This window comes from Haliaeetus leucocephalus, unplaced genomic scaffold, assembly GCF_000737465.1.
Source record: "Haliaeetus leucocephalus isolate CR32 unplaced genomic scaffold, Haliaeetus_leucocephalus-4.0 Scaffold1, whole genome shotgun sequence".
Classification (NCBI taxonomy): domain Eukaryota; kingdom Metazoa; phylum Chordata; class Aves; order Accipitriformes; family Accipitridae; genus Haliaeetus; species Haliaeetus leucocephalus.
This window is the reverse complement of record NW_010972437.1, coordinates 12,612,612-12,637,600: the sequence shown is the minus strand read 5'-3', so window position 1 is coordinate 12,637,600 and position 24,989 is coordinate 12,612,612. Positions and strand designations below refer to the sequence as shown.

Genomic DNA, 24,989 nt, shown 5'->3' with positions numbered 1-24,989 from the left:
GGTTCTAGGCCTAAATACTTTCTTTGCATCCTTCCTTTTCTTTTGTAGTTTTTGTCTGGATAACCCTTGTCCCTGTCCTCCAGCTGGAGAAGCAAAGTCAAGTGCTTCTTAATCTCTGCCTATGGCCTTAAAAGATCTCTGCTGCTTTTAGTGGGGGAATCAGAGATCTAAAGCCCTCATCTCCATCATATCCACCTCTGAGTTTATGACAGCTTTATAACTGTCTTCCAGGAGAAAAATAAAAAAGCATTGTGGTGGACTTCTACTTGGAGCTGAACCCAAATGAGTAGAGCTGGATTGAGAAGACGCTCATCCTAGAGCACACACTACTTTCCTACGATCATGCCAGTCTTTCCTTAGGGTTATGGTTTCCAATCTGGTTGCAGGATAAGGTCAGTCTCCCAGTAGTTCCAACTCTGTCTGAAGAGGCATCTCTGTAGTAGAAATTCCTTCTGAAAGCCTGGGTTGTGACACCTCATGTTTAGAGGGCTGCATGCTAGGCTCCCGTATTTGCTGTAGATCAGAGTCATTGGGACAGCACTATTGAGCTGAGTCAGCTGGGCAGCTAAGGTAGCAAAGCAGAATCTCAGAGTCAACTCAGATAATACTCAAGAACAAAAACTCATTCAAAGCAGTGCTTGATACAACCATCTCGTCCATACTCAGCCAGATCTTTTGCATTCATTTTATTGGCCATTTTTGCCAATAGATGCTATCATTTTATTGGCCGTTTTTGCACCTTTCCTGAAGCCAGGATGCTCAGTACAGGCACATCTGAATTTTTCTGCCTTTGAGAAAATGAATTTCCAGAAGTCTGTGACAATTAGCTGGTAGCCATGTGTGCGATACAAGTGTTACTGACGATTTGTAGAAGTCAATGTGTGCAAGCCATAGTGTGAGAGTCTTTTCACAAATCTCTGAGCATAAAAGAGTTTTCTGAATGTTAAAATCTTGAAGGGCTCCTGACGTTCAGGCGCTGTCCTGCTACATGCAGAGGATGTTGTAGCTGGTGTCTGGTACTGAGAGATGTCTTTCCCAGATGTCACATGCTGCCATTTCCAGACTAGCAGCTCAGAGAAGCATCCTGCAGTTTCTTCAGACTCCTCATCTTGTGCCTGGGCACTGCAAGATGTCACTGCATATGTTTAGGTTTATTGATTTGGGGGGGATGAAATGCTTAAGAATGCCAGTTCCCCAAAAATTTCTCTTAATGCAAGCTTTGATGTAAAAAGTAAAGAACAAAGGTATCTTTCAAGAATGCAGGAAATAATAATCCTGTGCTTTATTTAGTCACAGCTAAGGGAAAATAAAACTAAAAATTTTGGTTTGATTTCAGCATATTGCCTTAGTTCCCTTGACCTATCAAATTGGGGACAAAGGCTTTTCTGCCTTTATTCCCATTTCACAGCAGGATTTCTACTAAATGAACTTTTTTAGTGAGTCGATTAATCTCATTTCATATCTGCTACACTTTTTATATCTTTCTCTGATAGCAGTCGTGAACATACCTTTTGAATCCCCTTTCCTGTTGTTGGACTTCAGCTGAGCTGAAGAATCTAGACATCATCTCACAGGTCATTTTTCGGTGGAGGTGCCACTCACTACAGTGTTACTCCCTCCAATGTTCACAGGTCATTCCTGTTACTACCAACACATCTGTGTAAAACACATTTTTAATCTGGGTTATATATCAGCAAGCTCAGTTGCATGATCTAGTCAAAACAGAAGGAGGAGAATCAGCAGCAGACGACATAGTCTGCTGAATTTGGCTGAATGCATAAAGATAGTCCTAGTGGGCTGTAGAGATACCCACTTACAAAATGCAAAGGTGCCTCTTCCTAACAGACAGGCTGGTGAGGGCATGGTATTTCACACAAATTTAAAAAAATATGAACAAAAATTCAAATACATAACTTTTTAGTAACATACAATTTCAAAACTATTCATATACAAAGAAATTAGATCAACGAATACAGCTAATTACTGGCTCCTGAAACAGACTAGAGATGGTGACAAATAGCAAAATTAAAAACCAGCTTAAATGACCTATAAAATGGCCATTGAGCTGCACTATAATGACCAGGCAAATAGCAGTATATGTCATCTTTGGACCATCTGAAGTTTGGAACATCCCATCAATAAGGAGTGTAAGAATAAGGACTGTGAGAAAAATTTCCCTTTCGTGTATGAACAGAGGTATTGCAGTACAATGTTACATCCATACGGGTCAGTGATGAAGACTACAAGTGTGTACCTTAGCTCTAGGGAGCCTGGCTTTCCAGAGCTGTGAGGAGTCAACAGAACTGTGGCCACTTCAGTATCTCCAGTAATTTGTTAACCTAGGCAGTTGCCTGTGCCTTGAGTTGATCCTGTGAGCAATGCAACCACCTAAAATGTGCCAAAATTCCAGTAATTATTATTATATCACAATTTAATTCAGAGCATTTATATATGAGACACTTTCATTGCTGGATAGATGTTTGACCACTTGTGTTGAGCACACTTACAAAATCAGTGCTGTTAAGAGCATAAAAACTGTTGCTAGATTTTGCAGGCCTTTTCCTCTCCCACTCCCTCATCCAGAGATTGGTGGACTGCATAGGACCAGGAATTATGAGTGGAAATAATGTATCTCAAAAAAACTAAGGGCTGTAGAGGCATCACCTAAAACTGCTGTAGAGCGTAATTGCCCTGAGGCCCTGGGCATGCCTTACCAGCACCAACATGCAGCTTTCTATATAGAAAACTTTCAAAGCGACACTAGGTATTCTGCTGTGCTACCATGATTCAGAAAGCTGAGCACATGCCCTCTTTACCGTGGAGCACCCTACAGGGAAAGCATTCCCTGAGCAGACTTGACCAGGGAGAAGAGATGAGGATGGGCCTGTGGATCAGCAATTATAAATACCCAGAAAAGGATCAAAAAACGTTACCCGTGCTGCTCCAATCCAGGGGTAAAATGGCAACTGCAGAGAAGCTGCTTCATAGCCATGTCTCCTGTCTGTGTACAGAGGACAGATTTTATTCCTTCCTTTAGCCCTCACAGGCAAATCCCAGTTACTTGGAATTTGTTCAGGAGGAGAGTGAATTTTACCCTGAGGGAATTAGGAAGCATTATAGATTCAACATATGGGACCGTATGTCATTGTATTGTTTCCAAATGTTTCTTTTTAAGCTTTTTTCCCTCCATTGCGGACAGCTTATTTCACCACACATTGTCTAGAGAAGAAGGGAGTTTCATACTCCCATTTTTTTCATTAAGCCACTATTAAAGCTATATCAGTTTCGTAATACTGTTTGTCAACTTTATTTCATCCTTTGTTTCAAACATGCACACCATAAGTGTGGTTTGAGGCAAGTGCTTTGAATGTGTTGTTCAGGCACTGTCGAAGTCAATGGCAGAAATACAGAATACAAGCAGAGATGGTCCTAAACCATCCCTAACCCAAAATACTGCACTTAGTTATAAGGCTGTTCACAATCAAACCAAGCATTTTGCTTGAGCCTTAATAGAGGGGAACCAGCACTGATATATGAATGTGAGTCTAATTAAACTAAAATTGGAAATGGGTGGATTCGACCCTTTCCTTGCTGTGCAGATCAATATCCTCATGTAATGTAAATTGAGCTGCTCTGTATCTCCCTCTTTTTCTGTGATTTTCTACTCCAGCCCTGGAGAAGAGCTCTGGTGTCCAGTGACATCTGTTCTAAATCATGTTTTGGAAAAAATGTAAATACAGAAAACTTGAGGTCAGGCCCAGACAAAGCACTGGGCTAGCTCCCAAGGCGTCTCTGCATCTGGGATTGTTTGATGTCAGGAAGGCCCTCCACAGCCAGAGCCATCAGTAATGGTGGCAAAAAGAGACCCTTCAGATAAGGCTCTCCATGGATTTGTTAAAAGCCATTATAACTATCAAAGTCTTTTGCTGAGCTCCCTGTCTATAAAAATGTATGGCTGGCTGGGTGCTGGCCTCCTCTGAAAAGGAGGGTGTGCTGGGCTGGAGAGTACAGAGGTTTCACCATGTCCATATGAGTGGAGATGGGTCTTCTGTGACCTTTAGAGAAGTGTTGGGGTAGATGGCTCCAGCCTCAGCCACTCTCACACTCATTTTTTTCAGAATTAGTTTTTACTTGTGTCTAATTTTGACAGTGTCAGACTGTCTGTCTGCACAGGCCTGCATAGTTCCTGGACCTTTAATTTGTCAGAATTGTCACATTTAACTCAATCAAAGTTTCGCTGAGTGATGGTACCTTCATGTCGGAAGCAAATGCTAAAGGCCTCATTTGTAAAGGAGTTGAAGTGCCTGAAGAGTCTACTGAAATGTGCACAGCTGGCATCAGGAGACCTTAGATTCACAGGTACATTAGAAAATTGCCCTAGACACAGGATAGCTAACTCCTTGGTCTCTGTAAGCTCAATAGAGCTGATTTTTGTTTTCGTACTCTAGGGCCTAAGATCTTTTGGCACTGTTCTGGGCATTATTGTTTCCCTAAGACCAATAACCGTGAAAATCGAGCTCTGTTGGAAAAGCAACTGGGAAGCAGAGACGTCTTAACTAGAAACCAGTTTTAAAATGTGGAGTTGGCATACATTTTACATTTTTATCAAGTGTGTATTTACCAATTAGTCAGCAGCCTGAGCCAGTGGATTTAATGAACTTCATGTGATTTATGCATAGCTTTTATTAATTGTGCCAATAGGGATAAACAGTGGATACAAATAGATGCAGATGTCTCACTTCTTTCTCCTTTAAATAATACTATTTCTTGTCATTAAACTACTCTATTTTTAACTACTCTATATGTTGGAAAGTGATAATTTCTTACCTTCCATACTACTGTCCTTCCAAATGTAAGGCTCAAAACTTTCACCGACCCATATTTTCAATGGCCTGGGCTATGCTTAAGGCAGATACAGAAGTTCAGAGAAGAAAACATTTTCTCCTTCTCCCCTTTCTCCCATCAGTGGAATGTACATTAAATAGTAAGTAGGCCACAGAAACAGAGAGCATGTGAATGACTTGAGATCCTGGTAATTTGAGCAGTCAGAGGAAAAGGGGGCCAGCACCTGGCTTTCAATCTCTGTTTCAATGAATATTTAACTACTTTAGGCAAAGTGGGACACTTTCAACAAACGAGGCCGAGAGAAACCTACCTAAGAATATTTTCTAGCCCAGCAGTTAGGTTACTCTCCTGAGAAGCGTGATATGTGGGTTCAAGTCCCTGTACCAAAACAGTTTAAGGACGTGTTTGAAGCTACATCTTTCACAACCTAAGAACATGGCCTAATCACTGAGTTTTTGGATATCAGGGGTGGCAGCACTACCTCCTCTGGTTTGGGAAAGGAGTCCCCTTGTGACAAAATCAAAATGTTTTGTTTTTGAGATGCCAGAATGAATTGTTTCAACATCTCTGAAGTTTTTTCATGTTATTTCAGCTGAAACTGTTAGCTAATATGACCTGAATTCACAAAAAAGTTTCTGTTGCCCTAAAATTCCAGTATTAATGAAGAAATAAATGAATAAAAAAGAAGCCCAACTAACTTCTAACTCAGGTGCAGTTACAGTTGTCTGGTCACAGCACTTCCTGAAGAGGCCCCATTAGTGGCTTTATAGTTTTTATTGGGATGCTTCTCTTCCACACAGGTGGAAATCCCTCCCCTTTACAAATAAAGAGAGCTGTGATCTGGAGTACCCAGAACTGAAAGCAGATTTAAACTATCCTGGCATGGCATGCTAATGGCCAAGAAATAGGAATACCTTTCAGAAATCTTTAAGCATTTTCACCCATTAAACGCCATTTGGAGCTTATACAACTAAATACTAGGCTATTTTTAAAGATAAAACCCCTTATACACATTGGCAAGTCTAGCGAGATCGTTTTATTGACTTTGTGCACTACTTTAATAGTTTCTCATGTTCAAATGCCAGTAATCTAAAGAAACTTTTTGATACCATCAAAAAAAAAGCATAGGCACTTCTTGTGATGTCATTGACTTTTTTTTTCCCATTGAGTATGGACAATAAACACGTTTTTCTGATGGATACTAAGTTAAATTGCCGTAGTTCTGGTTTTAATAGGTGTTAGAAATATACCTGGATGCCATCTTAGTTACACTTGGCTGCAGCAGAGCACTTCTTATCCACAGGTTTGCCATAGGTTCTGTCGTGTTTTACCCCCAGCCAGCAACTAAGCACCACGCAGCCGCTCACTCACTCCCCCCCCATCCAGTGGGATGGGGGAGAAAATCAGGAAAAGAAGTAAAACTCCTGGGTTGAGATAAGAACGATTTAATAGAACAGAAAAGAAGAAACTAATAATGATAATGATAATAACACTAATAAAATGACAACAGTAGTAATAAAAAGACTGAAGTGTACAAATGATGCGCAGGGCAGTTGCTCACCACCCGCCGACCGACACCCAGCCAGTCCCCGAGCGGCGATTCCCTCCCTCCCCCACTTCCCAGTTCCTAAACTAGATGGGATGTCACATGGTATGGAATACACTGTTGGCCAGTTTGGGTCAGGTGCCCTGGCTGGGCATGAGAAGCTGAAAAATCCTTGACTCTAGTCTAAACACTACTGAGCAACAACTGAAAACATCAGTGTTATCAACATTCTTCACATACTGAACTCAAAACATAGCACTGTACCAGCTACTAGGAAGACAGTTAACTACATCCCAGCTGAAACCAGGACAGTTCTTTAAAAGGATAAGAAAAGCATGGTTGCAGGTGGGATTACTGGTTTTGTCCCTTTGGTTCTACACAAAGTACAAACTTTGCCTCCTCTCCAGTGATGTGATACATGATACGATATGAAACATTTACTTCTGACTATTTTCATCATCCACAAATAAAACTCGAAAAGGTAATCAGGTGTGCTCTCTCAGCTCCTTGGTCCCCTTGAACCCTCTCCTACCATGGTGTTTCGTTACAAGGATGAACTCTGACGGGCTCAGCCTCCTTTCTGTGGGCCCAGGTTCACAGCTAGAGTTTGGGGACTCATGTATGTCTTGAATAGTGGCACAAGCTACTGCTGTTTCTTGTGTGAGAGGAGCGGTATGTCATGTAGCTTTTCATGATATGATTGACTATCTCTTCCTCTGTGTGCGTTGAGCTCCAGTGAAATAAGTAATGATGATGTTTAGAATGTCATCATTAGACATCTTCATTTAATGCTTCAGCAGAGATGACTGGGAAATTCATCCCTCACAAGGCCGATGTTGCAAATTCTCTGTACGTTCAAACTGTTATCCTAGTCCTGGCTGTCTGCAGCCATAAGGGAAAGAGAAAGAAGGACAAGTGTCGTGAGGGCATTAGCCCTTCGCTGGCACTGTCAGGTGGTACAGGCACCTTCCTCATCACAGGCCACGCAGCAGCTATGTAGCCTCCCTGCTCACATCCTACCCTGCAAGGCTTTATTCTGAAACAGTAACTCTTTCTCTTTCTCTAAAAAATAAATACACAAAACACATAAAGCTAAGACTTCATAGGCCAAAACAGCTACCTAAGGTGTTTTGTATCTCTGCATAAACTTTCCAGATGAAGTCCTAATAGCAGGGACACGCACAGAAAGCAAAGTACGGTAAGTGTAGTTAACCTCTACTATGTATTTTAGAAATAAAAATAAGGATTTATGGTTCTCTGTAAATAATGATGCCTTTTTTGCACCATGGATTGTTCTGAACAAAGTGTTGTCAACATAATGATGAAAGAACAGTAATTTGTTTTGAACAAATACGTGTTATTGGTTGACTAATAAAAAGGGATAAATCATTAAATAATAACATGTATTTTAAAGAATATTGGTCCCGTCCTACAAAGCCTCACATGATCCATCATTATGCAGTGGCATAACGCATTGACTTCATGTAGATTGCTGGCATGAGTGAGTGTTTGCAGTAGAAACTGAAAATCTTGGTTTGCTATATGTGGTGTTGTAGACAGTTTTCTTCTACAGAATTGCATCTTCAGAGAAGAAAAAATATCTTTGGCACCTCATATTTTTGTGGCTGCTTTTTGAAGTTACAAATAATGCAAAATCACCTGATCAAAAATGAAATGTGTGACGAGAGGGAGATAATTTCCTGCCACTCTACCTTGTAAAAGCAAACAATGAACTGTAACTTATGGTCATGTTTCTTTGCTTTTTGCTATTTTATAATTTAAATATTTTTTTCAAAGACAATTTTATGGGCCTCCGAAGTGATTTATGTGTTTTGTACATTATTTGAAAACATAAATTTTGCTGATTATCTTCAGTTTGCCTCTGTCCACCCACGAGTCTCATATTCATTTAATTTAGACAATGCTGAGCAGCTACATGTGGAATTGACACTTTCCATGAAAGCAAAAGTTATTCTTGTGCTTATTTTATTGAAGAACCTAACATAAGAATTTTTCAACAAAGATTAGCTTAAGTGCTCCTACATGTTACTGTGTGTTTGTAGAAAGTGTATGGCTCTCAATTATCTCTGAATTAAAACTGCTTCATGAGTTAATTCAAGTATTGTGCAGATAGAGTGAGTGCTGGACTTTTAAAATTTGTTGTATCATCTTCTACATATGAAGAGAAATATATATTTCTCTCAGCCCACAGCCTTTTACTTCATAGGGTCTTTTAATAATTGAAATAATTAAGACAGTCCTTTCTAAAGGGAGGAGTTTAAAATTCTATTATATATTTCCTTTTTAATCATATTTCTCTAAACGATATTAATATCAACATGGTTTTCTGAGACTTTCCTTTTTTTCCCTTGTATTCATATGCTTAGTGTTGGGGCTGGCTTCAGAGGAGCTAATTCTAGTAGGGAAGGTGTGCATCAATGTTAGCGTTTTCAGGATATGAGCCTTTCTGCTTGGGGACAGGATATTGTCATTATTATTATGGCATTACTTCAATGGGAGACTTTGATGAATCTGTTCACAGTGGTAAAACTGATTTTTAGGTTTTGTCTCCATGGGAAAGTTAGTATAGAATAAGCCGTAATATAAATTTATGATATAGCGACTCAGCGCATGCCAGGGCTTTGCAAAGCTGCTCAAGCTAGATGTGAATCAGACCCTGGGGGCAGTATAGCTGGATGAGTGCAGTGCCATGCCTAAGCTAATTAGTCCTACTGAGAACCAAGATATGTTATGGAAAAGAGTTATGTTAATATGGCCATACTTCTCAGCTATCCAAAACAGATAAATCAGAAGTGGCATTCCATGGCAATAGGTACACTTGCAATGCACTAGTTTATTCATGTTGTAACTCTGTGTGGTCCTTTGTAGGTCATTCACACAAGGAATTAGTGCACAGTAACTAATAAAGTGTTAATTCACAACTTTGCATGCTCCGCAATACCCACAGACCCAAGTACAGAATCAGGACACAAACAGAATTTGATGTTGCTATATCACAAGCTATTCTATAGGGATATATTATTAAATTACCAGCCAAGAATCTAGTACAGAGTTGTAAGAAAGGGGTTGAAAAAAAAATCAAGGATTTACAGTAGTTAAGAGGTGGAAAATATGTCCGAATCAGCTCCCCCCAAAAATTTCTGAAATCACTTTGTCTGTATTTTCTGGAGTGACAAGAAATTCTGTGTACCTAAACTAAGATACCATGAAGGAACCTGATTTTCCAGAATGGGTGAGCTGTAATGGTTTAAAAATCAGCCCTCCTAGTGCCTCAGTTTGAACCCTGAAATCACCACTCATGTTGGTGAAGAAGGGTTTGTTAAGCTCTGAGGAATAAAATGTCACCAAAGTCACTAGAATTAGTCATGTATTTATGAGAAAAATAAAAAACCCCAACTAATTCTGTAGCATTTACCAATTTAAAATAAGTGACACTCAAGTACAAAGGCTGTGTTCAGAGGGGAATATAATACAGTGAGTTGGTGTACTAATGTAAGCTGTGCCCTGTCAAGAAAGGTGAGTTCAGAACAAAACAACATATTGTCACATAAGCAAGTCACTGTAATATCGGAAAGTCAACTCACTTTATTTGTATATGTGCACATATGTGTATGTATTCCTCTGCTCCCATGAGCTGAAGTCTTTGCCAAATTTTTCTTTAAATGCTTTTAGGAAGGACTGGATGAAAAGTACGCATATTCTATGTGTTTTGCACTCTCAGAGCTCTTACTGCAGCTGGTGTGGCTAGGTATCATGAAATATATAGCCTAAAATTGCTTTATTAGGATTGAAATCCCAGTGTTGAAATTCTTTGCAGACCTCCCTCAGTTTTGTTTAAACATCTTTTCTACATTTTCTGAACACGCTTTGCTACTACTGGAAGGTCCCATCTACCTTTTCAGGATGAAAGTTAATGAACTACACCTCTGGAAATAATGATGCCTTATTTTTATACATGTCTAGCATTCTATCATAAGATTCATAGTGTAAGTAGTCAAAGGTTTGTGATTTGGATTTGGAAGGGGGAAAAAAACCTAGATGCTCTTTCACAAGATACAGACATATTTAAAGCCTGAAGGTTTTTTCTGTTCCTACTTATTTTTCTAACTCTGTCATTGACTGAATAGTTTGCTCATGCTTCTTCAGTTTTTCTTTCAAAATATTCCCTTAGAATTCCCTGGCCTGAGTTTGATTTGTAGATCAATTCTGAACCATCACTAATTGTAGGTCTAATGTTAGAAGTCCCAGTAGTAATTAACAGCCCCTTTAAGAATGGATTGCTGTAGCACATAGGTCAGCAGCATTAGTTTCCTTTATCTAGCCAAGATACCTTCTTTACTTCCAAGATTTACAAATGTCAGACCAAATCACTGTAGCAACACTGGGAAGCAAATATCTAACTAGTGACATTTTTGCAGGATTCAGTCAAGCTTTCTTTAATACTTCCTTTAAAAGTTACTGCTGCCAACTACCTTGAATTCAGAAAAAAACTTCTTTCTTAATGAAGAAATCTACTGAGAATTTTATCTTGGGCTTCTACCATTTATTCTTTGAAATATATGCTGAATCTGCTACACTCAAATTTGAGATACTAGTTGTATCAATATGGACCCATGGTTTCAAGCCTTTAGATATGCAAATTGTGTTTCTGTAACGAACAAAACCTTAGAGACCACGCTGCTGTGGTTCCACAGAGCCTTTATTGCGCCTCATCATTATGCTAAATTAATACAAATTTCCTGTGTGTCCAGAATTCAAAGTCAATCAAGTGGCTTAATCTCTGAGGGTATGGGATAAAAATGCTATTATTACAGTTTGGAAGAAGGTGAGGGATTACCTTTAAAAGGATCCAGGCTATATGCTAGGACAGCAACTCTGAAACACAGGCCCGTTATGAGCCACATCTTAACTGAGTGTGAACTTACAGATTGCCTCCTGCCCTACTTCTGATTGCACAGACTAGCTCCCCACATTTGTATGATACATTTTTGGCAACTTCAGTACTTGGCTCTGTAGAGAAGCAGTATTAGAAAGGTATTTGTGATTTGTTACTGTTCCCTAATGCACTGAATGTTTTGACTTTTTATTTTTAAAAGTTAATCACAGTGTTTACTTTTTATGTTTGTTTCATCTTTTTCCCCATATGCTTTGCTTTTCTTAGCTAGAATTCACAAGATGAACCAGTGCCAAGTGTCCAGTGAGTTTTCTAGGCATATTTGCACATGATACACAGCTCTTGAGATCCACAATCTGCAGTTTAAAAACTTTTGCATTGCAAAGTCCAAATGTACTTTGGAGAATATCTCTAAAATTGATGATACCATCAGGATATTTAGGATTCATACTTTAAAATTGCCAAAGCTATTTAATCAATCAGATTGACTAAATCATCATCCTAATTCTTCTTTGAAGGAATAGCTGTCATAGTATCATGCAGAAGTAATAATGAATGGCTCCATTGTTGATGCTATGTTTGTGAGGATTTTTTTTATATTTTTGTTTCTGAGCAATTTTGAAAATTTCTCATACCTCCAACATGAGATGTGGTTTTACTTTGGAAGGCAGGGAAGGACAAAGCAGTCACTTGAGGTTCTTTCTAATCCTATTTTCTTTAACTTCACTAAACAAATAAACTGCACCAACAGGCTGAGTCCCAACCATGACATAATGCTGATGGGACAAGCTTGCATCATGGCAAGCCTCCGGGTACACAATGCCTGTGTAGGTGTCCCAGTGTTTCTACTTCAAGACTAGTACCTCAGATGAATAATTCCAGAGAAGGGAAAATGGGGCATGTCCAGAAAACTGAAGAATGCCTGGCTTTCCTTAGTATTCCTCTTTGCATGGGATTTCTACTTCTGCCTTCCAGAAGCTCAGGCTGATCCGGTGCAGTGCTAACAGAAAGGCAAGTGTAATACAGCCGTCCTACCATAAGAAGTTAAAGTTGACCTTGAAATGATCTTTGCATTGAAGATTCTGATATGCACCTTGTGAGGAGTTACCTCAACCTCAGGTTCAGGTGTCTCTTGGGGATTTGTTCTGCTTGAATCTAAGTGGATTTCTTTCCTGTCATTTGAATGTTAGCAACCTCACAAAGAAAAAGAGGGGGGGGGGGGGGGGGAAACACCAAGAAAGAGCATTTGAAGTCCAATCCAAGTCTGTTTAGCCTAATTTCCTCTCTCTGACAGTAACCAAGAGCAAAAGCCTAGGGTATAGTAAAAAAGTAGGGCAAGCAGAGATATTTGCCCAGAACACTCTCCAGCCTAGCATGGTTTGTGGCTCAGGGATTTCCCGATCCGGAAGTGTTCTCTTCGTATTTAATTGCTCTCAGTAGGTTTTTCCCCTGCGAAATTCTATATTGATTATACAGCACTGCTCAAACAGCAAGAGAGACATCACTTACCTCACATGATAATGTAAGACAGCTATTTCTTATCACCTGGTGGCTACTGGATTAAGCAGGTCTTACCAGGAAATATGCTGTGATATGTAATAATTCCAGCATACCTGAAATGTCCTGGTTTTCACCAGTAACTGTCTCTTCTAAAAAGATCCCAAAAATTCACCAAAAAGCAGCTTCCACAACTGCCCTGGGTCATGTTTAAGGAGGGGAAGAAAAATAATCATCAGTTTTCTGCTTTGTCCAGAAGTAGTTTCTGCCATTCAGGATGGTTTGGCGTGATTTTTTTCCTGAAGTTAAAGTTGTAGCTCTGTAAACCTCTTGGCTTTGACTGGTTAGTTGACTGGTTGCCACACCTCTGGAACCCACTATTAGATATTACTACATGCAGGGCATATGAGGGGTTGTGTATATTCAATGTGTATAGGAAGACACGTCTTCAAGACCATACTTGTAGAAGCATGCTGTTTGCTGACAGGTTTGAATCTTACCCATGTTAGTTACTGACAGTTTGGTTCTTTGGTATGTTTTGTTTAATCTCTGCCTTTTCCCTCTACAGTTAAATCACTCACAATAGAGACTGAAAGAGCTGACAAATACTGAAGGATCAGAACTGTGTTGGAAGGGAAAAAAACAACAAAAGCCAAGATTCTAACTATTTATGGATCTTGTTTCCCAACAAAGTGTATCTAAAAGCCATTGTCTCAGGGTTCAGAGACAGCTAAATGATTGATTTCACATAAAATATTTGTTGTTCTAATTACAGTATCATCTGGGTCACTGGCAACAAACAGATGCAAAAACAGCCTTTACATACCATCTTGAAAAACTTATGATTTGCTTAGTGTGCTTTATAATCTAAAGCATATGGCTTTGCGTAGAACTGCAGTATCTAAAATAAAGCCATAAGTAATGAATCACTGGGTGGAAGAAAACGCATTGCTTCTGTTATGAGTTCTTTCAGTGTGTGTATTCAAATGGTTCTGTTTAGGGTTATAAACAAAAGGCTGTGCTCACAGTTTTAGCAGTGTGTTACAGATTCTGGGATGCACATGACATCAAAGAGGCTACACTAATTTCCCTAGCAGTCTATGGCTCTTGGCACTGTGAGCACACTCCATCTGAATAAACAGAATTCTAGTTCACCACAGTCGTGTGGGGGATCTGAGGTGATCATGAAGCTTGGTTTTATTTTATTTTAAATCTTTCTATTATAGGACTTTTTACCCCTCCAGATTCTGTGTTTTCAGTGAATCTGGTAACTACATTTGGAGCTATAGACTTAGACTACAAAGCACTTGACACTGAAACTAATTAACTTATTATTCTTACCTACCGAATCCAAGTAAGAGCTTTGAGTACACTGCAGTTGCAGGATTCGTGAAGGACTAATCACTCTTTCTAAGCATTAATACGTATTTTTGAAGTAGTTAATGTCCTTTCCCTTAGCAACACTTATGTGAAGCTCCAGTAAGATATTTTGTGACAGTTAGCAAGGGCTGAGGCCTTGTAACTCCTCAAAGGACATCTGATTTATTGTTCTTTCCATGCTTGCTTGTCACTAGCAGCATGAAGAGCACTAGCCCCTATAAATATTCCTGGACACTCTTCTGCAGAAGAAGGGACTGCAGGAATTTGGTGGCAAGAATGGTTCCCGTCATACTATATCTCATTATATCAACAGAATGGATGGCCTTATTGAACATTTGCAGAGCTCTGAAGCTACTGCTAGGTAAGCATGAAGTATCCTGGAGAGAATTACAATTGTTAATAGTATTAAATATGCCGACATGCCTCCAGGCTCCTGATGTTACTAGATTAATCAAATCCTCTGATGCCAGAACTTAGGTTCTACTGCTTCACCATTAATGGTTGTTTATTCCCTTCTTCTCTTCCTTACTTTCCCAGTATCTTACTTGATCTTTTCATTTTTTGTCTTTTTCCTGTCCATTTCTCTTTCCTTTAGTTTTCTCTTTCCCTCTCATTAACCTCAAAAGGGAAAAGAAGATGCTAGAGACACACCTCATTACTTAAGTCACCAAGCAGATTTGCTCTTTATTCTCTCCTACCCTATGTTGTTGTCTCATGGTGTGGTTTTGCTTGTACTGAGATTAAAATCTTTCAGAGACAGTGTGTTTATTTTCTATCAGCCTCCAGCATTTTTGCAGAACTACCATAATGTCGTGGTTTAACCCCAGCCAGCAACTAAGCACCACGCAGCCGCTCACTCACTCTACCCCACCCCCCAGTTGGATGGGGGAGAAAATTGGGAAAAGAAGCAAAACCCGTGGGTTGAGATAAGAACAGTTTAGCAGAACAGAAAAGAAGAAACTAATAATGACCATGATAACACTAATAAAATGACAACAGCAATAATGAAAGGATTGGAATGTACAAATGATGTGCAGTGCAATTACTCACCACCCGCCGACTGACACCCAGTTAGTCCGCGAGTGGTGATTCCCCGCCCCCACTTCCCAGTTCCTATACTGGATGGGACGTCCCATGGTATGGAATACCCTGTTGGCCAGTTTGGGTCAGCTGCCCTGGCTGTGTCCTGTGCCAACTTCTTGTGCCCCTCCAGCTTTCTCGCTGGCTGGGCATGAGAAGCTGAAAAATCCTTGACTTGGTATAAACACTACTTAGCAACAACTGAAAACATCAGTGTTATCAACATTCTTCACATACTGAACTCAAAACATAGCACCATACCAGCTACTAGGAAGACAGTTAACTCTATCCCAGCTAAAACCGGGACACATAACATAATTAAATTTATAGTATATAGCATAGACCTGATAACTTCGTTATTCCCAAATGAAGCTACAGATTATTCTACAGTACTTATTCTGTGAAGCCTATTAGACCTGTTACCCTGTCCTTGTTTCTGATGCATTTATAGTTGGTAGCATTTAACAGGCAGTGAACAAATGCCCTGTGATGTGGGCCTGCTATCTCTTAATGTGTGCTCATACTAAAGTCACGCTGACCACAGTTTTGTACAGGGATGTGCAAGATGATAGTTCTGCATTAACTGGCTTGAGTGTGGCAGGCAGGCAGGTGCAGCAGGTACTCAGTGGAAGCTAACTGCCTGAGTATTCACTCTGCTTCTCAGGCAAGTTTTTCATTTTACTCCCATTTTGCACTTACAGTGTGATGCTAATTTGTGCAAATGGTGGAGAATCATGGGAACAAGAAAGGGAGGAAAATGTGTTTGTATGAACAGTCTTGGCCAAACAGCATTATGTGCCCTTTGTAAATCGTTCTTTTTTAAAATAAAGCTGAAATAATTAAAATCATAAAGCCTAGTTCATTTACAGCATTTTTTACTGCATAAGTGATGTTCAGTCACTCCCATTTAACACTGATATGAGTGGGACCAGAATCACTAGCCCCTTGAGCCGTCTGCTTGAATAGACTTGTATGGCACAGAAGAAAATGTAGCTGTTCCTTGAAATCAACATGCTGCACATAATTATCCACTTAGCATCCAGTCCAGGAGGAGGATGTATATTATCATTGTCTGTGAGGTCATTTCTGCATTTGCCTAAGACTTCAAGAGAAAAAGTGAATTTAACTTGCTGCCTTGAAAAATGATTCAAAACTGGAAAAGCTTGAAAACATCAAAATACATATAAATTATCAAAGGAGAACAAAGACAAGTTTTTCCACAAAAGTCTTCTCCCCAGGCTATAACAATGCTTTACATAGGCATGATCAATATATCCAGGCTTGAGAACCAAAGTCTTTTGGAATAAATTAGACTGGCAGGAAAAGAAACAAACAAAGAACAAATTAACATGATTTTAAACATTGCTTAAATTTTCATGAATGTAGACCTTGAGATGTTATGATGAGATCCCATGAGTCTGTGCTAATATTTGCTTATAATTAAGGGTTGCACTTTCATGTTTCATCTGATATTATAGATTGGAAATCAGCCACATGCTTACTATTTTTCTTGGTCATACTGATTTATGTACTTTATTTGCCTACGCTATTAATAATATATATGATTCCCTAAATGGCCCCATTACCTTTCCTTTAGCAGGCTGCCCCTTCTCGTACTCTAAATCTCCCTGTCTGATTAATTAGAGAAGGACTACCGTTCTTGTGATATTAGATTTGTGTTCACCTATAACAGAAGAGACAAGACTAACCCCTTCCAAACCTGTTTTGGGTAAATGGCGTATGAAGGAAAATGAGACTACTCAGCTCCACGCTTCAATATGCGTTGTAGTGGATGGAGTCCCTTCAGCAAGGGAATAGGTGACACAGCCCACTTTGTGGCACTGACACATTGGCAAAGATCCCTTCTGTGCATTCCTTGCTAAAAGTAAGATGTCATCTGGGGTTTAGAGCCCACTCTGTGCTGCACCAACCTTAAAACAATATCTGACTCACATCAGTGGATTTTACAAGTTCCAAATGCAGTTGTAGCTGCCTCATCACCATCTTCTCTGCAGAATTCTCCATATAGGAAAAATTAGCAATGTTTGGTGAGGTTATCAGCGTGAAGGGGTTTTTGAAGCAAGAGTTTAATTATGAAGAGTTTATGAAGACCCTAGCTTCATTTCAGAGAGCAAAATCTGATGATTCTCAGTTCCTCTGAAGAGTGTGCCCAGTGCCTGGTCCCTAAGTTTTCAATACCAAGATAAGCAGGACAAACAGGACATCTAAGAAGAGATCTTCACTGAATATTAAGTGAAGTCGTCTGCCTCATGGGAAATCATTAGAAAAATACATTTTTTGCAGGTACTGTTTTGAAAGAATTGGTCAGGGCCCAAATCCTAGATGGAAAAGTCCTTGTGTCAGTGCTAAAGAGCATTTTTAAGTTTTTCATTAAATCTTCCTGTTTGTCCGTTTGTGCATTTCTGAAAGGGTCCTTTGCAACTTATGTAAAGGATGGGTTTTTGAAAAACAGAAAAATCATCTAAATAAGATATGGCATAAGAAATGTGCTATTCATCTGCAAGCCAAGAGATGTCATAAAAAGTGTCAGTATGATGGATGTGATGGCTAACTGAAGAAAAATATTTCCATTTCAGCTATAAGAAAGTAAAGAAGAAGAGTCACATGGAAATTCCGAGGTGAAAGTATATCCCAGAAATGAAAAGATCAATACAAAATCTTCTACAGATTGAGACTCGTAGATAAAAATCACATTAGAGAAAAGAATTCATGTTAAGCTAGAAGTGATATATGTCATATCTTGAATAGTTTTTAACTTCAGCTTGAGTCAAAACATACCTTTTCTAAAAGCTTCCAATCTCAACCTGAGCTTCCCTCATACTGCTAAATATTTTTTTTCTCCTGACTGATTGTTTTCACTATGTATGTGCTGTATTTCTGATCTGAAATTTTCTTCCACTTCTGACCATTAGACAGTTCAGACTTTTGTTTCTGAAGGTGAAAAACCCTCCACTTTCTATAGAGGGGCTTAGACTTGCTTCAAATCACCTCTTAACTTTTTTTGAAAAAAAATTAAATAGAACAGTCTTCTTAAATTTCTCACCATATGGCAGGTTTTCCAGATTTCAAATTGTTCTTGTTCTGCAGTTTACAGCAGGCACTTTAAAATAATTCTGCACTCAATGATACAACTGTTTTCCTATTTCTATTGAGTAGTCTTCTGCTTTGCACCCAGTCTGCTTCATATTCAGCTGAATATCTGTGATGATTCCCAGCTCTCTCTTGGAGACACTGCTTTCCAACTATGCAATTCCCAATTCTTAAAAATGTAACTAACTCGAATGTTTGACTTTGCATTTAGTTGAAAACACACGGCTTTTTAATCTGTTTGAGCACTGCAAGGTCCTGATCTATTGACTTGGGCTCTTACGTATCAGAGAAATAAAAAGGATAACCAATAGTGGTAACAGAGGAGTAAACAGAAATACCATTGGTTTGTTTACTTAAAAATACTTTAAACTCCAAGAGTTTTACCCATTTGCCAGTTTCTAATTCCCTTCACTGTAAGCAACATCAATTTTGTGGTGGCTTCAGGGTAGCATCTACATGACCCTGCTCACCCATGTGTATCAGCCTCTCTGGGTTCAAGTGAGGAAAGAAGGATGCCCAGAACCTCAGCTGCCCTACACTTGCTAGATCAGCTGACACAGTGCACTTGGCAGAAGGCATTTTACCTACTCTGTGTTATTTCTGCAGTAAGCAAGTTACCAATAAAGAAATTGTAACCTAAGGAATTTCTGTGCTTAGAGCTACAAAGGAAAGGTTTTCTTCCAGACAAAAGGGGGGGCAGATCTCCTACCTTTAAAATGGTACTAAAGGACAACCTGAAAGAAGTTCATGTGCTCACTCTCTCATCTGGTCTCTAAATTTGTGGCAAACTCAGGAGACTGGACGTGCCAGAGGCACTTAGCACAAATTGGGTGCAGTGTAGACAATACCCTGTTAATGATACTGGTGGTGCTGCTATTGCTATTAAAATGACAAGTGACTTTTTTCTTATTGGTGGCTTTAAGTTTGTCATCAAAGCAAAATATTTTAGAACAGCATTTAAAATGCCTATTCAATTGCTGAGTGTTGAGCACATGTTAATACCGTTTTCTCCAGATATGGTAGTTTATGATAAATGTTACCAGATTTTGTAGTGTTCGTGTAGTATGCTACTAAACACTAAGACAAATGGGCCCACTGAAAGGGTATTTCCTTTGGAGGACACAAACTGCAGACCACCCATAGAATATACAAAAATAGTTAAGTGTCAGCATAAAAAGCTAGAGCAAAATATTAGTGTCTCAGAATCCTAATGAATAAAAGACATTTTTAAAACAAAGACTCTACATATAGGTGTTTTGAAAAAATAACATGAAGGCCACAACAGTGTTTGGGGGAAAGGAAAAAAGAATACCCCATCATATTATCATACTGTTTGAAAATTTCTAAATATTTGTGTGCTGTGTTTTTACTTCTGGCAAGCTGCAGAGAGGTGTGTGAAGTTATGCAAAACTATGCAGACCTGAGTCTTTATTCATACCAGCCTCTTCCTAGAATTAAAAAATTATTTGTGGAGAGGTATTCAAGAACTACACTGCTGTAAAAAGGAATTCAGATGGCCTTGCGACTGAAAACAAAAATTGCAGACCCTCCTGTCGTGAGACAGAAAGCCTAAGATCAATTTGAGTAACTTTCAGAGCAAACAGGGAGAGAGTAGAATGTCGTTATGGCAGGTCTTCCACAAAACTTCCAGAGACTTCAGAGATAACAAAATCACACTTATGTCCTATCTAAATATTAGAGAAAAAAACTTTCCAAAGACACAGATATTATTTGGGCACCCAATTTCCCCAGAAGCATTTTCTGGAACAGCTTCTGCCATGTCTGGTTATATACAATACAAGTAGCAAAGGTTGAGGCTCAGCCATCACAAGCTCTTTAGCAAAAATATAAAGGTTTACTGAACTTGAAAGTATAAAGCATTGAAGCTTTGGGTATTAAATTAGCAAGCAACATGAGCGTATTATTTAAAAGTTATTTTGTATTACTGGAGAAATGTAACATTTCTCTATAAAATTGTTTTTCATTTTTAGAGAAATTCTAAAATGAGAATGAGAAATTCTCATTCACCCAGCTCTGCAGTCAGTTCCCTGGTGGCCATTTAACCCACCATCCCTCCCAGGTGTTGTGAAGGAACATGACAGTTGGCACGAAAAAAGTGCTCCCTCCCACACAGAGATTGCAGTCCCACACTCAGAGGAAACTACTGTCTTTCAAATTTTACTGTTGAGAGGGAGAAATACAGTGAAAGAGAGAAAATGTCCCAGAACAGTCAGTTATTTGGCTGAAAAGGCCAAAATTCAACCACCTCCTCTACCTCACTCAGTAATTGCAGAAAAGTACAATAGTTGCAAACTGTAAACCTGGGTTTATAATAAACCTCCTTTGTAATATTAGCTGCTCCTTAAGGCCAGATCTTACAAATTATTTGTGAGATTAGAGCCCTGCATCCACACAAGCCACATTGACTTCAGTTTTGAAGTGTTTAAAGGAACTCATGCTGCTTGATCTTTGTGCTGGTCTTTTGTATCGGCACAAGTTACCCATGCAGTATGGGATGCAAATGTGATAAGATGTGTATTTTTCTTTCGGTGCCACCAAAATCTGTTTTTATTCTTACTGTCACTAAAATAATTTTCAATAGGGAGCTATCAGAAAAGTCAAAGGCATTGGGAGAATTATTTGAAAAGTAAGTGACCTTTCCTTACCCCCCCTAGTGTCTTTTAGTAACGTAGTGATTCTGATTTATACTGAAAATAGTTGTCCTGGTTATCTAGAGGATGTGCCACAGAAAATGCCTGGTAAAATAGACTACAGCACACCATAATGTCTTTTTTCCGTAATACAAAAAAAAAAAAAAAGAAAAGAAAAGAAAAGGGTGTTAGTTCTTTTCAGAATCCACCCTTTCTGAAATATTTCATTCATCTTTAAACTCTGCTTTCCAGATGACTTTAAGCAACTGTTACTTTACAGCGCATCACAAATTATATTAAGAAAACGTTTCCAAACCAGTCCGATTACTCCGATTAAACAGAGAGCCATGTCAAGAAGGTAGCCTTTTTATTATATAAAAATGATTATAATAGACTAAGTCTCATCAGTCAAAAGGCTTTATTACTGTCTACTGTAGAAAAACGGTTTTGCTGCTGCTGAATGATATATCCATAGCTGGTCACAGTATACCTCATTTCCTGCTTAGATAACAGAAGATACTAAGATAAAGTGTGAAAGGAATAAGGAGCTGTGTGATATAGATATATGGAAGAATAAAAAATGTTATAAAAGGAAAAATTAAGTTCTGCCTAAAAACTTATGTTTGAACTAAGTTTCAAAAGATAAAACAACGATTCCCAAGTTTCTGTGTGCTTACTTTGGATAGGACAGACTTGCTAATAAATCCAGGACCAAATAGGACAGAAGACTGTTTACAGACTAAAATATGCTAAGACGTTCACAGCACCTGGCACAGCTTAAAACTAAATTGTGTTATCTTACTGTAGGTTCAGAAAACTGTCTTGAACAGAAGCTGAGAACACCTCGTCGACGATGTCAGCAGCCCAAAATGCTGAATAGCCCCGAGGACAACATGTACTATAACCAGTTAAACGTGAGTTCAAAGTGGCAATAAAGCTGTTTTACTGGCTTTGTTTCCAGTTAATAATTCTGTTATTAATACCTGTTTCAGCCCCTCCAGCCCCACCCCCACGTTCTTCTGCTCTCGTCTTGAACATGTGCTTATGCTCTTTATCTGTTGCTTTCATGTCAGGATGTCTGCCTTCACGGTGAATAATTGATGTGGTTTATCAAAGACGAGCAAGATGCATGCTTCATCAGGCTCACTTGAGCCCTTTGATCAAAAAAATTATGCTGTGACTTCTGATATTATCAGCATCTGCTTGCATTCAACACAAAATCACTTTGAATTAAAAATTAACGACTTGCTGCTTTGCTTTGACTGTGTGTTCTTGGCCCTCTCCACAGGGAACTCTAGAATATCAAGGGAGCAAGAGGAAGCCAAGAAAACTTGGGTAAATATCTATCTTCTTAGTTCTAAGCAACTGTAAACAGAAGAAGTCCTTTGTGATATTACAGAATATGCAAAACTTTCTAGAGAGGTTTCTAAAAATAAACAACATATTTCTCTGCGTTGACATTGGACATTTTCTGCAGAAGCAAATGTAAAACTTGCATGTACTGCTGTCTACAGACACTAGAACTGATTCTTACAAAATATGCTCCCCAGGTCTTTCCGAGTACTACTACTACAAAAAAACAGCTTTCTTCATGTTTTTAAATGCATTTAGCCATAGTGAAAGGTGCCAGATGAAGGGTGTTGAAACAAGTTCTCTGACCTAGAACACGGGCAGAAGCCCTGCCAGCTTTGCAGCATTACACTCGCAATGGGCTTCAGCCCTCCTGGGGGAGCACATTTTAAGAACTGACAGAGAGGCCACTTAGCCCAAAAGGGAATTGCTCCTTCTCCGTTGAACTGAGTCGGTTCTCATTGTCACATGAGCAGTTGTCACCTGGTGATAGGTAGAAATCACTGAAAACAATTTACAAAAGCCAGGCTGGCTACTATACAATTGCCAAAATATTTCATTGACTGATCACGTGGACCAGAGAGAACTGATGGATGCTTGGTCTTGCAAATGCATGTACTCCAAAAGTGTACAAGAACTTTCTGTATTATGTCCTCTGTTTTTAATTAATCTTTTTAATATAACTGTATGAATAGGAGGTCTTTGAGTCAAGGTTAAAGCCCAAAATTTTGCACGACTGCACAAGATTTGGTTTATTTTATCTCCCTCCCCTAGTTTAAAAAAGTCTGTATCCCTGTTCAGGGAATAAAAACACTAGCATGAAACTGCAGTGCTCATCATACACCACAGGAAAATGAAAGCTCCTTGATGTCAATAGGGCTTTCCCCCCAAATTGGTGATGTGGTCTTTGGCTCGTATTCACAGCAAACCATCAGCTGAAATGCGTTATCAAAATTGTACCTTACTTGTGGAACATGTACAGACAAAAAAGTCACATTGCTCAAATGAAATGCCTATTTGATGCAAATAGTTGGTCTGTCATTCTGTACACCCAAAATGAAAGACTATATTGCATTTCACTGATCCTCAGAACCATTCAGAGTATAATCATAATAAAGTAATAGCAAAGTAAAAGTATGTATAAAAGCTATATCTGTCTCATCAAATCATCCCATCTTTTTTTTTCCTTTCTTGTATTAGGACTCTTCATTTTCACATCCACGGAGAAGTTTCTATTTCTGAAGATACTGACAGAATTAATTTTTTAACTTAATAAATGTTGTTTGTTTTCTTTCAAGCCAAATCAAAGTGCTGGACGGAGAGGATGAGTATTACAAATCATTGTCAGCTGTTGAATCTATCCCTGAAGATGAGAGCTTTCTTAGTTCCCCATCTCCTCCTTCTTCAAGAGGAGTGTCTTTTGCTCAAAGCTGAACCTCACTTACTCTATTGACTAATACTGGTAAGAGTATTTTCATGATGGTAATCTCTTCCAACTAACTTTGTGTGTGTGTTTATATATTAAAAAATACCGTTTCAGCTAGTAACTTTCTTTCACTAATTTAGACCTGGTTTTGTAACTGTGAATTGTCCCATTTAGCTGTATTTCTATAAGCAGTTCCAGTGAAGGGGAGCAGCACTACCTGTATGTGTTGATGTTGGTAATGGACACGTTTCTTTAGCAGCAAGGTTAGTTTATACAGTTCTAACCCCTTCTTCCCTGCTCCCCCCCCAGCTGCTGTTCCCACCCTGTGCCATCCCTTCTGTTGTGCTGGCACAACTGCTGGTAGAGCTGTGTGAAAAGTAAGATCAAGGAACTGAACTGGATTAAAAGAACTCTACTAAAAATTTTCATTTGGGGTCACAGTGAAAATGTTTTGCATTTCATTAGACTGGTATTAAACACTATCCTTTATAACTTTCTGTGCTGTGTATGGCTTTTAACACTATAAAAATGTACAGAGTAAAATCATCTAAAATAATGATTGTGACTCAATTTACCTTGTAAATATTTTTCTTATAAAGTATTAGTTTACCATAAGCTTATCGTGAAGAATTATTTCAAATATAAGAAGCAAAACAGTTTTAAAGCTAACATTTCACACACTGCTTCATATAGTCCTTGTGACTGAAACCATCATTATGACTAGTTATTCTTGTTATCCATGCAAGTATTTAATTTCTTTCTTAACCTGTATTTCTGGGCTCCAGTGATTTGTACATTTCCACAGCCCTCTTGTATGTAGCAGGGAAAAAAATGTCACCTGCAAATTTTTCTACTTGCTTTTCACTTTCTTTCCAAATCCTTAATGAAACAATATGTAACTTTCTATGGAACGCTGAGATGCTTTGCTGGTAACTGTTTCCGTGACAGAAGCTGACTATTTTATCTTGTTGTTTCTGAGCCACAGTTTTGATCTGTGACAATTCTTTGCTTCTTTTCCATAAAAGCTCTTGTAAAAAACTTTTGGGAATAAAACATTCATGTGTACCGCCTTACAAATTTGCTCACAATTTTTTTTTTCTTTTTTTTTTTGAGAAACCATGCTGATTAAATCTGACCTTGTATTATATAGACCTAATTATGACTCTTGGTTTTATCTTCCTTCGTATG

The 24,989-nt window shown here is 38.8% G+C and overlaps 1 protein-coding gene across 1 annotated transcript in view; it reads left to right on the top strand.

Moving 5' to 3' along the window:
- Positions 1–24,304, top strand: part of LOC104832972 (myosin-IIIb-like) — a 58,646-nt gene extending 34,342 nt beyond the window's left edge. Inside the window, exons 5-7 of the mRNA XM_010569408.1 lie at positions 21,833–21,939; positions 22,314–22,360; positions 23,674–24,304. Coding sequence (XP_010567710.1) covers positions 21,833–21,939; positions 22,314–22,360; positions 23,674–23,809 — 290 coding nt within the window. The 3' untranslated portion in view covers positions 23,810–24,304. The remainder of the gene's footprint in view (positions 1–21,832; positions 21,940–22,313; positions 22,361–23,673) is intronic.
- The last annotated feature ends 685 nt before the right edge of the window (positions 24,305–24,989 follow it).